This window comes from Podarcis pityusensis, assembly GCF_964106645.2.
Source record: "Podarcis pityusensis genome assembly, chromosome: 8".
In the NCBI taxonomy this organism is placed as follows: Eukaryota; Metazoa; Chordata; class Lepidosauria; order Squamata; family Lacertidae; genus Podarcis; species Podarcis pityusensis.
The window spans coordinates 78366888-78384367 of record NC_138033.1 but is presented as its reverse complement, the minus strand read 5'-3'; the positions used below and the strand labels follow the sequence as shown (position 1 = coordinate 78384367).

Here is a 17480-nt window from a genome sequence, read left to right as displayed (position 1 = left end):
ATCATTCAGCAGTGCCCCGTTGACAGGTTGGATGCCAGACCACATTCTTTCCCCCCTATGTATGCCACCTTGAGCTTCTTGGAGGAAAGGTGGGGTATATAAATGAATGAATTCTGACTGCTGTTGTTTCTGAACGTCACATTTCAGGTGTCTCTGAATGCTGTCTGGAGTCATTCTGTTTCCTAGTGGGCATGTAGTCAATCTGTCCCCGGCCTGATGTTGGGAGAAGAGCTCTCTCACTCACCATACACACACACATTAGCCATCCTCTGCGATGGAACTGTGATGTAAGGGTACCGTATTTTTCTGTCTATAAGACGCCCCCATTTTGGGGGACTACAGTTTAAGAAAATGGGGGCAGATGGCCCCCATGTATAAGATGCCCACAAATTCTGGACATTATTTTTTAGGGGGAAAACCTAGTCTTATACGAGGAAAAATATGGTAAATAAAAGCATTGCATGTATCTGCTTATCCCACCTAAGCTGTTGTTGTTGCCATCCGTCTATGTCAAGAGGCAATGGAGTGTGCCTCTGGGGGGTGAAGTCAAACCACTGTGACCTCCTCAAGGTGCAAGCCTGGGCAGTGTGTATGGAAATCCTGAGCTGCCCAGAAGACAAGACACCCCTTCCCTCAGCCCTGTCATTGGTCAGCTAATTAACATGGGGGGGATTTATTAAGACGAATGTTGAAGTCACACGTATTCGCATGGAACCGCTTGATTAATCTACGTACACTTTGCATTTTATTTCATACGCGGCCTGTTGTAAGAGAAGCAGGGCACAGGAGTGAGATGGGCAAGCCTTCCACCTCCAGCAGCAAGAGCCAACACAGAGGTGTTGTCTGGATCTCTCTTCAGGAGTGTATGAAATTTTTTGCATATACAAGTGCTTGTGGTCAGGAAAGGTGTGTCGTGGGCGAGGAGGTGGTGGTGGAAGGGCTTGGTGCTAAACTCCTAAGAGGGATGCTTTCCGTCGATGCAGCAAAGTTCTGCGTCAGTTTTCTTGTATCATCATCGCAGCTGTGCCTGGGAGTGATCCTTCTGAGGTGCAAGCGGCCAACGGCTGGGAAACCGGGTTTTGCTCCAGCTCATTAAGCTCTTTGCGGAAGGCGCCATGGAGACAGCCTTGAAGTGAGGCTTCAACACCCAGTTGCTCTAATGACATCTGCCCTTGACTGAACTGAGAAAGAGGGAGGGAAGAGACTAGTCCCCTGTGAACTGATGTACATCAGGCTGAAAGATTGGGCCGAGGTCATTCTTGCTTGTATGCTTTTCTGTTCCTCTTTTCTCAAATTATAAACTCTGTTCTGTTTCCTCAGTAAAGTCTGACCAGGATCTTCTCTCTCTCTGGACTCCCATTCGCATTATTCAACTGACTTTGCTAACAACCCCAACTACGGACATCTTATGGGGCTGCCATCTCCGGCTTCTGAGGTTTCAACAACAATGGCTCACATGCTTTCAAGCCGATTTTCACAGCTGTGTCGCCCAGACCAGAATCTTTGGGTTTAAAAAGCTTTCAGAAGCTGAATTCTGTGTCCAACACCCCTTTCTGCGAACTTTCTGCACTACTATGGAATCGCAGAGTTACACAAGCTGGGCTGCTCGTTAACTTGACCCCTAAGTATTTCCCCCCGAATAGCAGCCAAGGCCTATCCTTCATGCTGCTGCAATTGTGTTGCCTCCACTTTCTGCGCTTCTGTGGGCATGATTCTGACAGCACGTCTCTTCTTGAAGTTTGAGCTGCAGAGAGTCACATCAGTTCTGTTCTGGGTGAGGCAATGCTCACAGATGCTGAAAACCAGCCAATGGAGGTGGTGGAGCTTCTCTCTCTCATTCTGAAACCTTGTAGTCGTCCCTAAGATTTCTTATTAGCTCACTCCTATAAAAAATTAACAAGATGGCCTTTTATCTGTTTGGAGCCTCTGTTTGTGCAAGTTCCCAGGTGCATGCCCGGAACTGTAACAGTGGTGTGCGGTGAAATTTTTCACAGGGGAACAGTTAGGGCCTGAGGCGCAAACTTGCGAGGGTGATTGGGGAGGGGGGATGCCGCACATGTCCCGATGTCACACATGTGAGCATTGCACCTCCCTCCTTAAGCCAGGCAGAAGCTGCCCAGGCTTTGGGAAGGAGGTGCCAGGGAAACATTTAGGGGGCTAGCCTAGTCCCCTTAGTCCACTGACCGCACACCACTGAACTGTCATCTGGTGTGCTTTTTCTAAAGAGGTTCTTCATAGTTGTTCCTCTCTGGACCACCTCGTCCTCCCATCTCCTGGCGAGGTTCTGATTTCTGCAGAAATTCTGCTAAACCAACAGCAACTGGAAACACACACACAAACACACATACGAATGTGTTACAGAGAGTCTATACAACTCTCGTGCCTAATAACGTGGAATCCTCCCCTCCCCTCTTAGGAAGCCCCAAGGGGTGGGTGTGGTGGAGGGTTGCTGAATGATTTATCTGAGGATTTCCATGTGGCTTTAAATGTTCTCCCACTATCCCAAGAGGTGTGGGAGATGAAAGAATGGTTATGTAAGAGCCCATTTTGCCCTCCATTAGTTTCTTAAGGAATTTAAGTCTGCTTCTCCCCTCCAGGCCCAGATTCCTACCTGAAGTAGTTAAGTAAAGTTTGCTACAAATCAATATCCTCTTCCTTCTGACACAGGCTTTGCAAACCCAGCGCCCTCCAGATGTTTCAGACCACAACTCCTGCCAGTCCATGATGCTGGGGCTGATGGGTGTCACAGTCCAACATCTGGCAAGGCAAGAACCAGTTTGGCAGAGGCTGTTCTCAAAAGTTCTCCTCCCTCTCTCCTAACACTAGAATTCATGGACAGCCAACAAAGTTGCATGTTGGGACAGAGAAAAGAAAGGATGACTTCATGAAGCAGACAGCTGACCTGCCGATGGGTCACCAACTTGGATGGCTTTAAGAGAGTAATGGACAAATTCATGGAGGAGAGGCCTTTTGATGGCTGCTAAGCGTGATGGCTCTGCTCTGCCTCCACTGTTAGAAGGGGAGAGCACTGTGGTTTCCCACAGGTATCTGGCTGGTCGCAGTGAGAACAGGATGTGGGGCTAGATGGACCATTGGCCTGATTCAGCTGTCTCTTCTAATGTTCCTAAACACGAAGGAGACGGTGGAGATTTCTGGCAGAAACCAGTTTTTGAAACCCCCGAACATGGAGATTTTTTAGGGGCACACAACAAGCGCTGTTGAGAGTGAATGGGAGCACAATGTGCCAATTTCACTCCGAGGTTCCACCCTTGGCTTTCAAAATCTCAGTGAGGACTCAGTAACCCTAGATGGTGTTCTATTTTTCACAAATCTTGTTCTCCGATTCAGACTGCAGTTCCAAATCCGTGAAGTATTCTCAATGGTTCATGTTGTTGCCTTTCTAGTCTGGTGGGATGTTCTGATCTGTGCTTGTTGATCTGCCGAGCTTTGCTAGCAAAAGAGATAATGAGGAGCTGAATAGACACCAGAGAAGCCGCATTGCTCACATCTAAGGTGTGTAGGCAGATAGGATTGTAGTCAGGAGCCGTGTAGCCGGTGAGATCCAGCACAGTTCCCTTGGTGACCTTTGCAAATGAGTTGCTGCTCCAACAAGCTTTGATTGAGCCAGCTCAGCTCCTGGGCAGTATAACAGATGATAACTTGACTCGACAGCTTACTTGGGAGGTCTGTTTGTGAATCCTTAGAGGTGAGCTATGTTGCTGCTCTGGTTTGATACAATTCTTCAGTGTCTTGGCGGTGTCTGGAACATAGGAAGCTGCCTTATACTGGAACATTAGTCCATCTAGTTCAGTACTGTCTGCTTTGACTGGCAGCAGCTCTCCAGGGTCTCAGGCAGGGGTCTCTTCCAGTTCTACTTGGAGATGCTGCCTGGATGTGCCAAGCATGTGCTCTGAGCTATGGCCCTCCCCCCACCCCCCGCTTTTATCTAGGTAGCTCAGCTCCTGTGCAATTTGCCTGAACTTGACAACTCAGCTTTGGAAACCGCAAAATAAAACTGAGTCAGAACAGATGCAAAACTTTTGGGAGATCAGCTTTAAGATCAGACGGGTCTCAGGCTCTAGTTGGAATAGTTAGCAGAACTGAATTAGTACTTTAAATTGGGAAAATTTAGAGGCACGGTTTATCATAGAATTGTAGAGTTGGAAGGGACATTAAGGATGATCTAGTCCAATGCTGTGCAATGAAGGAACCACAGCTAAATAATCCCTGAAGAGGGCCATCCAAATATTCTAGTACAAGACCTGTTGAAACAACTGGGAGCCGGACAAAATAACGTGGGTGGTGGCCTCAAATGGACAAACCATATATAAACCTGGCTGTGCTTACCTAGGCATTTTAATGTTCCAGGAGAATTTGTTTTCCTCTGTGGCCTTCCAGGATTGGATTTAGCCCCACATCTGTTAGTTAATCCACCCCAAGCCTAGGGTGGGGCAGTGTCTTTTTCTGGATTACTACAGCAAAATCTCTGGACTTGTGTCAGCTGTTTTCCCCAGTTCTTTTTCTTCCCTTTATTTGCATCTGGGCATATCAAAGGGATGGGGTTGCTTCCAAAGATGTCTTTTGATGCCTGCAAAAAAAAAAAAAAAAAAGGAATTAAGATCTCAGCCTTATTGGGGCAGGTGAGGTTGCAACACGCCTCTGACAAAAACATGCTGAAGGAGGCCTAATAGGGTGCTCCTGTTTAATAGGATGAACCACAGACACATGTGGGAAAATTGCACCAACTTGTTCAATGGGCATCTGTGCTTGTGTTTTGGTTAACCAGACAGCACAGTTGGGCAGCTAGAAATTGCCCTCCCCACCCACTGCCCACTGCCTTTTCCAAATTTGCTTTGCAACGAAACAGAGACAGAAGCACAGGGGCTTCAGAGGGGAGCCACAGAGGGGAACACAGCTACAGCCCCTGCTTTGCATGCAGATGTTCCCAAGTTCAACCCTCAGTGGCATCACCCTGCCTATAATCCCTCAAATCTGCAGGTGGTCTGTGTGGACAGGGCTGAGCTAGATTGACCCTATGGCCTGGCTCCGTATAAGGCAGCTTCCCATGCTTTTGGTTAAATCATCCATTTACTGAGAACCATGAGGACTAGGATCTTGCTTTATTTTTAGGGCATGGACCACAGCTCAGTAGTAGAGCACCTGTCTTGCACACAGAAAGTCCTAGGTTTGGTCCCAAGCATTGTCTCCACGTAGGGCTGGAAGACAACCCTGACTTTAACCTTAGTGTGCTGCTGTGAGTTGGCATACACAATACTGAGCTAGATGGACACAAGGGAAGGGCTGTAGCTCCGATGCAGAATGCCTGCTCTCTGTCCAAAAAGGGAAAGACTCCTGTCTGAAATCCTGAAGAGCTGTTGCCGTCTCACCCTCACGATTCTCTCCCCTCCAACCATCAATCTTCACTGGACTCTTTTGGGAAGGGGGTGCTGCTCGGCTCCCCGCTGCCTCAAAAAGTTTGCTTCGTATGTCTGCATACCTTGAGGTTTCTCCAAGCATGAACATACCTCTCTCTGATGTGCAAGCCTGACTGCTCTGACCAAATGAGGCCAAGGACCTGGAGAATTGGGGTTGCTATTTGTACATGGGGCATCTGCATTCTTGCAGCTTAACATATATTGTTTTAAACCTTACAGTGAGCCTTTAACATAGGGAAATATTACCACTCCATTGCTGAGGCAATGACAGCATGGTTTCCCTGATGTCCACTTGATAAGGGGTGGTTTGAACTGGGTATTGGCTGGTTTGCGGCTCAGCTTCTCAGCTGCTAGGCTACAACAGCTCACACCAAATTCAGTTTTCCACACCTGCCCCAAACTTAAGAAAATAAGGACAGCCTGCTGTATCAGGTCAATGGCCCATCTAGTCCAGCATCCTCTTCTTACAGGGGCCAACCAGATGCCCCAAAGGAAAACCAGCAAGCAAGATTCAAGCACAAGAGCTCTCTCTCCTCCTGTGGCTTCTAGCAACCGGTATTCAGAAGCATTCTTGCCTCTGACCATGGAGGCAAAGCACAGCCATCATAGCTTGTGTCAGGAGTAAATCACACTGAGTAAGTGAAGTTAACTCTTTATTAGAAGAAACAGAGTCAGCTCAGGAGCGCCAAGTCTAATGGACACAGCAACTCTTCTCGGTAGGTCTTGACCCTATGACGCAGCTGCCGAAATCTCCTCCTCTCCTGGGTCATTCCCAAGCAATCTGAGACTCCACCAATGCTCCTGCCTCTCCTCCTCCCTCTTCATGTCTCTCCTGGTTCTGGGAGACCAGCGGGGAGGGGAGCTTCTTGCAGCAGGGCAGGGGGGAATGCCCTGACTTCTTCACCAGTTGGGCTCATCTCTGCCCCTTGGCCTTCCTCCTCTCCTGCTTCCGCCTCTTCTTCTGCTTCTGGACTTCTCTGTGCCACGGACTCTACCTGCTCACTAAACTCTGTTGCCTCTTCAGCTTCTGACACCTCCTCCTCCCAGGCTTCTCCCTCTGTCTACTCAACAGGATGGGGTGTGGTGTGACAGTACTTCAGATTTCTTCAGATAGGTTTGAGCTGTAGGGCTATCAGGCACGATGAGGACAGCCTTCCCTTCTCCAGATGTTTTAGACCCACAACTCCCATCAGCCCCCAGCCAGCACAACTGAATTTTTGGTCCAAAACATCTGGAGGTCACAGTCTTCTGAGGAAGACTGCAGTGGTGCAATGAAGAAGATCCCTATCTTAATCATGACTCTTCCTGTGGAATGGGAACGGGAAGAAATGGGGTGCTGGGTGTGGGATGGCATTTCTTACTCCACCCTTGGCCATCGCCCTAAAAGCACACTTGAGATCTTAGGAAATGCTGTTATGAAGGAGACACCCCAGAATTTAGCTGACTCAACTTTTGCTGATACAGCGCCTTTTTAAAAAAAACACGCTTGCTTTGGGTTATTCTGGATCATGGTGTCTCCCTCTGGCCTGACGTAGAGCAATTTTTTCAGATGATGATGAGCGGGCGAGGTTTGCCTTAGACATCAAGCTGTCCATCAACCTGTCCAGTAAAGTTAGTGAGGAAATGGCTGCTGTCCTTGTCTCAGTCTGTACCTGTTCTGACATATCTGTATAGCTGTGGTGTAAGGGATAACACCTTCTGCCACCACCCATCTAGTTGTTGGTTTATGAATTTCAGAGGAAGCATCCAAGCATGTCTCACCCATTCCTAATTAGAGCACAGTCTTCTAAGGTCGGCGGTTCGAATCCCCACAACGGGGTGAGCTCCCGTTGCTCGGTCCCTGCTCCTGCCAACCTAGCAGTTTGAAAGCACGTCAAAGTGCAAGTAGATAAACAGGTACCGCTCCGGTGGGAAGGTAAACCGTGTTTCCGTGTGCTGCTCTGGTTCGCCAGAAGCGGCTTAGTCATGCTGGCCACATGACCCGGAAGCTGTACGCCGGCTCCCTCGGCCAATAAAGCGAGATGAGCGCCACAACCCCAGAGTCGGTCACGACTGGACCTAATGGTCAGGGGTCCCTTTACCTTTACTTCTAAGGATCTAGAAGAGTCGTCTAGTTCTTTTACCATTTATTTGTATGGTACTGCTGCTGTTGTGTCCCAGCTTAGATCAGGTCACAACTTGGTAGTGGGTCATGACTCACCACTTAGGCACCAGGAACCTTGTAGATCCCTATACACTGCCTGGCTAAAACTCTGGAGGTCTGGAGTCTGATAAGTGCTTGGATGGGTACCTGCCTCTGAACCACATGTACATCATCTTGGGTTCCAAAGATAGGATAAGAAACAAATGTAATAAAGACCTAGTTGAAATGTAAGAGAACCAAGGTGACCCAGAAGCTTTCTGGACAGCCTTGGGTCAAGTTGCTAGCTCCGGCTGGCAGAGCGGGTATCGCTTGCACAGAGTCGGCCCCTTCATCCATGCAACTCTGCCATACAACCACAGCTGTCCACCTAAAATGAGCACTGGAAACTGCTTGATATTTAGATTCATTGGTCCACCTAGCTCAGTATTGTCTGTGTTGAGTGGCAGTGGTGATCTGTCCCAGTCCTACCTGGAGGTGCTGCCAGGGATTGAACCTGGGACCTTCTGAATGCAAGGCAGATGCTCTACCACTGAGCTATGGCTCTCCCCTTCAAAACATAGGCATATAGGGAGGTGCCTTTGACCATGTCATACCTAGCTCAGTATTGTCTACACTAGGGGTAAAATACTGGTGCCCTCTAGGAGCTGTTGGACTCCAATTCCCATCATTTAGGCACCAGTCTAATAAATGAATGAGGCAAAAAACATTCATCTTCCCCTTTTGGCTAATGAAACAATCTATGGCCTTTTAAACTGGGGGAGTTGGGTATTGTTGGGTATTGTTTCCGTTTCCTTTTGGGGGGGGAAAGCTGTCTTTATTAAAGCTTGAAAAAAACAAAGAAAAAGCAATATAGAAATGTTAACATCAAATACCAAGCATTTTAAACATAAAAACTAAAACGAAGAAAATAAGGAAAAAGAAAATACTTCTGATTCACCATCAGCTTTATAGACTTATGCAAACCGCTTGCTCCATAATAGCATTCAACTCTTCTACTTTCCATAAACCAACCCTTTTCAGTCTTCAAACCAGATATCACAAGCTCATTTTCCTTTCCATAAGGGGTTTCCAATCAATAATAAATGTCAACAATGATTTTTCTCTAACTAAACACGTCAGCTGTGCCATCTCAGCCAAATTCATTAATTTCAATAACCAACCTTCCATAGTAGGCAATAAATGTTTTGAACAATTAAAGCACACTATAGAAATAAAGCACATCTTTGGCCCTCCAGATGTTACTGGACTACAACTCCCATCCTCTCTGACCAGCTGGAGCTCATGGGGAATCTTAACTGCATCCACAGGGGCATCCTGCTCTACTGCCTATGCATGGGCATAGCCAAGGGGGCAGGGAGGGACAGCTGCCCCCCATCAATAAAAATCCATAGCAAACTAAGGTTCTGCCCCCCCAACAAAAGGTCTGTCCCCCCCCCAAAAAAAAATCCTGGCTATGCCCAAGTCCTTATGAGAGAAGTAGAAGCTTTTCCAAGATTATGTTTTGCCATCTGTAGTAGCTTTAACTGTTCTTCATGCAAGCGATCTGAGGCCAGTTAATCAGGTGGACTTTTTTAGTTGCTGAAAAGATTTTAAAAACCATTAGCCAACAAACCAGCTCTCAGCACTGCATTCCTGGTTATCACTCTCAGCATTTGCTTTCTCTAGAGTCTTAAATCTTATCTCTGCAAGTCCTGGCCAAATCCTGTGCAGCTTGCTCACATATTGTTTGTTGTGTTGGTAGCCAGATTATCCGTGAGTCAAGCTGCCGGTGATGTCATTTGCTCTTTTGTTATCTCTGCCTCTGCGAAAGAGCCAGGTACAGTCCCACCAGCAAATTCTCTTGTTCTTGGTCCAGAATTATGGGCGATGCTTCCAGGAAATACCAAAGCCCTATCCCTTATATGGTGAGGCTGGATCACCTGTGTGACTCATCCACCTTTCCTTCTTCCCACCTTGACAGTTTGAAAAAAGGCTCTGAGAAGAACACAAGAGGTGCCGCCTTTTAGAGTTGATGTTATAAAGTCACCGCTTTTGAGGCTGTGGGCTCTGAATCACCACAACTGATGAAGTCATACTGGTGCTCTTCCTCAGAACATGCAAGTTCTTGTCCATTGCCCATGCTGGACCGCTCCTGTCTGGGCATTGCATTCCTTTCTGCTTTGCCACACATTTTTTTCTCCAAGTAAGGTCACAGGAGCTGCTGGGCCCGGATCATTAGGAACCCCTGAACCGTTTGCTTTTGACAAATTAGACACAAGAGGTGTAGCCTGGAATTAATGGCTGAAATGAATCCATTATCCTCTTGTTCTGGAACCTGATTTCCCACGCCCTGACTCTGCTTCTTGTGGAAGAGCGTTCCCGTATTATTGATATTCCTATGCAATCTGAACTGATTTCACGACAATTAAAATCCAACACAAATAATTTGAGTGCAACAGAAATGTTGTTGGATGCATGGATGTTCCAGTGTGCAGGCATGACAGACCTCTCCTCCCTCTAATGGGCTCAGTAAATGTCATTTGTGAGGTGGCATTCAGCTGGAACTAGCTTCTCGCACAATGGACCTCACCCGTGACTGTCGTCAGGCTACATCTCTGCAGCTTACGTCAAATTTTATAGTACAGTTAGATGCAATAATTGCCATGATGTGGGGGAACCACACAAATCCCTTGAGCACAGCACTCTCCAGTACCCCAGGAAAACTCACACATAGTATTAGGTCACTGGAAGTGTCCTGCCTCTCAATGCAGAGATTCCACTCTTACCTTTCACCGCTAATTACCAGACCTTGGTACACTTACCAAATGTATTTCTGAAATGTCCTTATTGCACTGGCCATCCCAGCAGCAATTAACACCCATCAATTATATGTTAAAGATCATACCTCCTACAGTTGGAGTTTGGAAGTCAGTCTCATGGTATTTTACCAAGTCTTTGTGGGCACAGTGAATGGAATCAGCCTGTTTTGTTTCTTAATTAGAGAGTTTACTGCTTGAACTTGAGGGTTACTTAGTCCTTGAAAACCAGGAAGGAAAAGATAACAATGGGGGACATCATTATTACTATCTGTGATTGGTGAGAATCAGCAGTTCTCAGCCACAGAAGTATAATGGAATTGCTTTAGGGACATCCTGAGTAATTATGGGGGCAGTTCATGAGGCAGCAACTCCATAGAAGTCAAAGACTGAAAGAGTCCCTTCTAACCTCTATAAGCTCAACAACAGCACATCTGATCTACGACCGGATGGATCCTTTCGCAAGACAAAGCTTTTTGTTTCTCCAAAGTCACTCGGACTTCAGTGGAAGGAATTGCTTCCGAGAGTTATTAATTGAAATTCAATCACTTCGTCAGGGGATGAAATGAGACCATAATGCAATTAGGCAGTGGCTTAAAATGCTAACCAGATGAAAGGTCTCTATTGTCTCCTACTCTGTGTCATCCTTTTGAATTGAACCTACCAACTGAGAGCTTGGCTGAGGCAATCTTGATCCATTTGGATTCTGTACTTTTTCACATGAAAAGGACTCATAGATGGGAGATGGAGACAAAAAAGCCAGGCCTCAGCCTCCAAACCTGTTTGCAGTTCCAGGATTTTGGCAGCCTATGCATTTGCTTCTCTTGTCATTGTCTGGGATTAACTTTCCTCATGCCGAGATGTAGCAGGCAGCCTCCTTTGAGGGCAGATGACTCTAGTCTGGATAAAACAATTGCACCCAACACAGATACGTGGTCAAAACTATCTCCTTCCACAGTGGCTGAATGAATTGAGGCATCATGCAGAGATGCAACTGGTGGCCTGTTCTCTGGGCGGGTGATTTGGGTTTCCCAAGAACTTTTAATTCTTTAACACTTTTCAGAAGTTCTCTAAAGGCAACTCTAGGATGGAAGGTCACATGTTAAATCCTCGCATTTAACTGCCAGCAGTTCAGTGCACAAGAAGGATACTGCCCCCACCCTGGCCCCCAGCCTACTGTCAAATCACAAAACACGGCATTGCTGGAGCAAACAGGGCACCCTAATTTCTCCATACAGGAAGAACGTACGCCTCTATGTAATACCTCTTTCTCTCATCTGGATTAACACACCCACCCAGTGCAATTATTTCAGTAAGCAGACAGAACAACAATGATGGAAGCTTCCTTGCCTGAGGTATGCTGAGAACGCACAAGGCACACACTGCCTCTCCACCTGAAAGAAAGTGCTACGCCTTAAAGTAGCCAAACCCCAAATGCCTCCCAGACAATTCATGCTTTGCTTCTTCAAACCAGATGACCAAAATAAGGCCTCAAGTTCAAGTGGAAGATCACAGACTTCGTAGTGTGAGATGGCGAGCCCTGAAAGGAATGTGGAAATGGGGCCCAGCATGAAAGTCACCTGTGCTTCAATTTCTCTTGGCTTCCTGACCAATAGCTCCTGCCACTTCCCCAAGCTCTTTTGCCTTTCCATAGCACAGAAAACTTCCCGAAACAAGATCCTGCTTCGTTTTTCTTTTCTTTTGCTCAAACTGATCTTCCACTTTTCTTACTTTTGTACACTGCTTGCCATTGGTTGCACCTTCACCAAACTCAACCAATGGCTGCAGATAGCGCAGGGGCTGTTACAGTGCCTAGATGAGAAGCAAAGGATTGATCGACATGTTCATGCTGCTGGGATGGCCTCTTCCCTAAGAACTGAGGATCGCAGTGGTGTTTTCCAAAACTATTCGTTTATGAGTTGTATTGGCATTTATTAACTCCATAGAAATTGAGGCAAATGAGGCTATTATGACAGGAGCTGTAACCAAATAACTTGGTGAGGAAACATACTTGTGTGTTTGCTGCAGGAAAAATGAACCGTGTGGATTTTAATTAGAATTAAAGTCTGTTAATGGTCAGATAAACTCTGCCAGTGCCTCTGCAGTGAACCATACAAGCTTTGATGTGTTTTTAAGCAGAAGCAAAACAAGTGCCTTCTTCAGAGCCCCCCTTCTTAATGTCCCGTGTGAACAACACAATGCCCAAGTTGTCCAACTCCCTAGTACGTCAGCAGTGGCGGCTGCGGGAGGCTTTGGTGAAGCCAGCAAAGAAGGCAGCCTCTCCATTTGAACACAATGCTCCTTCTGTGCAGCTGGAGGGAGAGAGGAGAGGGGGGCAACGAATGTGGTAACGAACAGCCTGGAGGCTGGGTGGTGAATCTCCACTCTGATGAAAGCAGACTTTTTTTTACTGTAGTCCAGGCCTTCAAGCGCAGCCTGCCCACAGTCACCTGGTCATGTTTGGTGACTTGCAGGGGCTTGGGATAAAATGGAAAACAGCACCCTTGATTTGCTGCCTGCTTGGGTATGCAAAAACAGGGGCTTCTCACAACATCTAGCATACCCCAATGCGTACGTGGTGGCTGTATTTGACTCAGAGAGTACTCAGCTAACCTGTATCAGTGTTAACATCTAAAGCACAGGACCTGCCCCAAAGAGGCATCATGTCTCTAAATATCAGTTGCTGGGAATCACGGGTGGGCCGAGTGCTGTTGTGCTCATATCCTGATTGCAGGCTTCCCAAAGGCATCTAGTTGGCCAATGTGAGAACAGGATGCTGGACTAGATGGGTCAATGGCCTGATCCAGCAGGCTCTTAGTTCTTTTCCAGTTCAAAAATTTATTGTTGTTAGCTGCTCTGAGCCCAGCTCCGGCTGGGGAGGGGGGGATATAAATAAAAATTTATTACTATTATTCCAGGGTACAGCTAGAACAGCTTGTGACCCAAGAGAGCTCCACCTCTCCTCCCCAGTGCCCCCTCCAACACTGCAAAGCATTCTGAGACTGCAAGCCACTTTCGCAGCATGACCTCTCTTAGCAGTCTGCTGCATTAAAAGAGAGAACTTTACCCAGCTTCAAGGTCACGCTAGCTCCCGATATAGTGTGCTGGTGTAGATCAGTGTGGGGAATGCTGGTGGACTACAACACCCACCAGCCACATGATGAATGGCTAGGGATGATGGAAGTTGCAGTTCAGCACCACGTGGAAGACCCCAGGTTCCCCACACTGAGTGTAGCTGAACAGTAAGCCTGAAACTTATGCACATTTAACTAGTGTGTATTCAGCTTTATGCGCAGGGTAAATATATATATATATATATATATATATGGGGGAGGAAAGAGGACACGGTTCCAGGAAAAATGACCTTGGCAATCCAGCCGGCCATTCAACCCAATGAGTTTTAACTATATGTGATTTTGGCTTACGTTGACCTGGAGGGAAGAATGAGTCAATGGGCCATGCGCAGTTAAAACAAAAAACGTCCCCGAGCATACTGAGAGTTCATGCACCTCAGCACCACTGAGCAGCCACGAGGTGAATCCCGGACGAACTTGACCCCCTTGACTCTTTTAATTCAACGTAGAAACCCACCGCACGGAGCACGTGTCCAACACACGCAGATTCGTGGGCGTGGTTAGAGCGGGCGACGCCGGCGGCGACGTGGGCGTGGCCCACGTGGAGCAACGCCTGAGCTCAAGCCGCGCAAGGAGGGGGGCGTGGCCAGCAGGAGCACGCCGGAGGACCGCAACGCGGAGGGAAGGGAGTGGGAGGAGTCTGAGGAGCGGCTCGATGCTGAGAGGGAGGGATGCTGCATAAAAGAATGAGAGGCGTGGCCAAGACAGGCGTATAGAAAAGAGAACGGGAGGAGAGGGCGTGGCTAAGAGACAGAAGGGGCGTGCTCAAGCTATAGGAAAGGGACTAGAGAAAAAAAGGAGGCGTTGCGGAGTGGGCGGGTCCTTCTCCGCGCAGTTCCCACCCCACCAGCCAACCCCAAGCCGCTCAGTGGCCGCCTTTTGGGTTAGATAGCCGGCGAGCACTGCAGAGGCGGCAGCAGCATCGGCGGCGCCGGCGCATCTTCCTCTTCTTCTTCCCCCCTCCCCCCTATCGAGTCCATTTTCACCTCGGCGCGAGGAGGAAGCTGCGAGGATGGCCGTTTCGAACGTTCGGGCGTTTGAATTCCACGGCGGCGGCGGCCGTTTCCGATCCAACGGCCGGATCCCAACGGCCGACGGCGAATAATTCAAACGATAAGAATGAAATAACTTCTTTTTTTAAAAAATTTGCATATTAAAAATAATATCAGGGAAAGCGACCTCCCGTGTGGTAAGAGGAATAGATATATAGATATTTAGAAGAAGCATTTTTTTACCTCAGTGAAGGATAAAGGGAGGGCGACGCCGCTTAAAATGATGCTCAACTCGATGCTGTTCGGCGAGATGGCGGCGCGGGCTTTCCCGGCGTCGGCGGGGCCGGCCTCCTCGTCGGGGGTCGGGGGCGAGATGGACGACGGCGTTGGCGGGGCCCCGCCGGTGACTGCGGCGCTGCGGAACGACCTGGGCTCCAACATCCACCTCCTGAAGGGGCTCAACGTGCGCTTCCGCTGCTTCCTGGCCAAGGTGCACGAGCTGGAGCGGCGGAACCGGCTGCTGGAGAAGCAGCTGCAGGCGCAGCAGCTGAGCGAGCGCGAGCGGCGCCTCCACTACAAGCGCTTCCCGAGGCACCAGGCCGTGCAGACGGACCCCGTGCCGCCCTCCATGCCCCCTTACGTGCCGTCCGCGGCGGCGGCGGCGGCCGGGCCTCCTCCTCCTCACCCGCCTCCTCCGTCGTCGGCTTCATTCTCCTCGTTCCCGCCGGCATCGGCTCCCGCCTCGCAGCTGCCTCACTCGCACTCGCACCCGCCGTCGCACCACTCCTCCTCCTCCTCGCAGCAGCACTACAGCCGCTTGCCCGGCACCATCTGGAGCTACACGCAGGTGAGGCGGACGGGCGGAGGCGGCCTGGAGACCCTGCAAGGGCCCGGCGTCTCCTGGGTGCACCCGGACGGCGTCGGCGTCCAGATCGACACCATCACGCCCGAGATCCGCGCCCTCTACAACGTCCTGGCCAAAGTCAAGCGGGAGAGGGACGACTACAAGAGGAGGTGGGTGGAAGGCCGCCGCGGGAATGGGCTCGGCTTGGGGGGCGGGGGGGGAGAGTGACACGTGGATATTGGGGGGTGGGGCGGGGGCGGAGAGGACCCCGACTCGCGAATTGGCAATCTTTGTGTGTATGGGATTGACACGTGAATCATGGGGTAGCTGCGGCACGTGAATGGTCTGTTTGTGGGTATGGAAATGACGCGTGGATTATGGGGTGAGTGGGACATGTTAGTGGTTTGTGGGGGGATAACACGTTAATTGTGTCTATGTATGGGAATGATATGTGTGGGAATGGTCTGTGCTTGTGTCGGAGTGGATTATTCAGTCAGTGGAACTGTGGGGGATGACCTGTAAGTATTACAATAAAAAGATGAAAGATGAAAAAAATCTTTTTTAATAATTCCAGTGGCACCTTAAAGATCAACTAAATATAAGCTTTCAAGGTATGAGCTTTCGTGTGTAATACACACTTCGTCAGAATTTACACATGAAAGCTCATACCTTGAAATCTTATATTTAGTTGATCTTTAAGGTGCCACTGGAATTAATAAATAAGTTTTTTTTTTCATTTTTCATCTTGTTATTATGGCAATGACAAATCAACAGGGCTATCCACCTGAATCTGTAAGTGTTATGTGTGTGAGAGGGGGGATGACACGTGGACCATGGGAGATGGTTGGGACATGAGGATTGTGGGAAGTTGGTTGGAATAGGACTCATGATTTGGGGTGGGGGAGAGTGTCCTAAGCAGTCTTTCCTATGGGGAGCACTTGTGGCACCTGAGGAAACTGGGCACATATGGGAGAGAGAGTGGTGGTGTTAGTGGAGATATTTGGGCTATATCCCAGCTAAGTCTTAAGGGTAGACCCACCAAGATTAATGGATCTAAGGGTAGACCCACCTAAGATTAATGGATTTAGAAGAATTTAGAAACTGCCTAGAATTTGAAAATAAAATAAAATTAAGTGGCATAACAGTCTTTAAAACCCCCACTACTTTTCATCATTTAATCAGAAACAAAACTAGACACCCAAAACAGGGGCCAGTTTCATTGGAAAGCTCTGGCAAGTCTTCACAAGACATCTGAAGCAGCTGTTGGTTGTTGCTTTATGGATGCTAGTTAATCATGTCCATTAATTTCAATGATTCTGCTATGGGTATGACCAGTGCTGCATACAATCTTTTACTGTATTTCTGACAGAGAGATGGGTAATTTGTAGCCCTTCAGATGTTGCTAGACCACAGCTATCATGATCCCTGACTATTAGGCTTGCTGGCTGCTGGGAGGTGGAGTCCAGCAACATCTGGAGGGCAGAAGGTTGGCTAATATCCATCCTTTAAAAACATTTCCATCTTATGATTTAGTTACACTTTGTATTAGAAAAAAAATTCATTTCCCTTTTATGTCTATTGGCTCACTCATTTACTTTTTGTATGATTGGAATTGATTGCATGGGTACATTTCCAGTAGATCAGAGGTGGAAAATCTATGCCCTTCCAGATGTGGTGGAATTTCAGCTCCCATAGTCATGCCTAAACTCTGGCCATGTTGGCTGGGACTGATGGAAGTTGGAATCCAACAGCATCTAGAGGACCACACGGGTTCCACATCACTCATAAGCTCCACTTAAGGCATTTTCTGTAGTAGGAAAACTCAACAGAACTTCAAAAACATAAAGCAGCAACATTAACAATCATTTAAAAATATAGGCCACCTAAAGCAGTATCATAAAGTTCCTGTACTCATAGAAAACCTATCCATCTTAAAGTAGCTCTCTCTCTTGTTAAAGAGAAGGCCACATAAAGTAAATGGGGTTTTAACTCTCAAAGGTTCTTTTTAAAGGGATGTTTGTTTGCAGTTCTAGTATAATGTCAGCTGGATGGATGGAGTTTAGGAAGAAACGGCTCCTTTGGCCTTTCTAAACAATTGTAGTTCATCCGGAAGGTTAATTTCATCTGTATTATTAGA

General features: G+C 47.9%; 1 protein-coding gene and 1 long non-coding RNA gene across 3 annotated transcripts in view; one reads left to right on the top strand and one right to left on the bottom strand.

Moving 5' to 3' along the window:
* Positions 1 to 722: 722 nt before the first annotated feature.
* Positions 723 to 14881, bottom strand: LOC308483798. The gene is made up of 4 exons (XR_013989782.1): positions 14743 to 14881; positions 4348 to 4588; positions 2612 to 3450; positions 723 to 1883 (listed from the first exon to the last, which is right to left on the bottom strand). It is a non-coding gene; the product is annotated as an uncharacterized lncRNA (long non-coding RNA).
* Positions 14595 to 17480, top strand: part of LOC308483766 (intermediate filament family orphan 2) — a 46460-nt gene continuing 43574 nt past the window's right edge. Inside the window, exon 1 of one of the 2 annotated variants that reach the window (XM_081017972.1) lies at positions 14595 to 15513. In XM_081017972.1, the coding sequence (XP_080874098.1) occupies positions 14780 to 15513 (734 nt within the window). In that variant the 5' untranslated portion in view covers positions 14595 to 14779. The remainder of the gene's footprint in view (positions 15514 to 17480) is intronic. The other variant, XM_081017973.1, reaches the window with a different exon arrangement.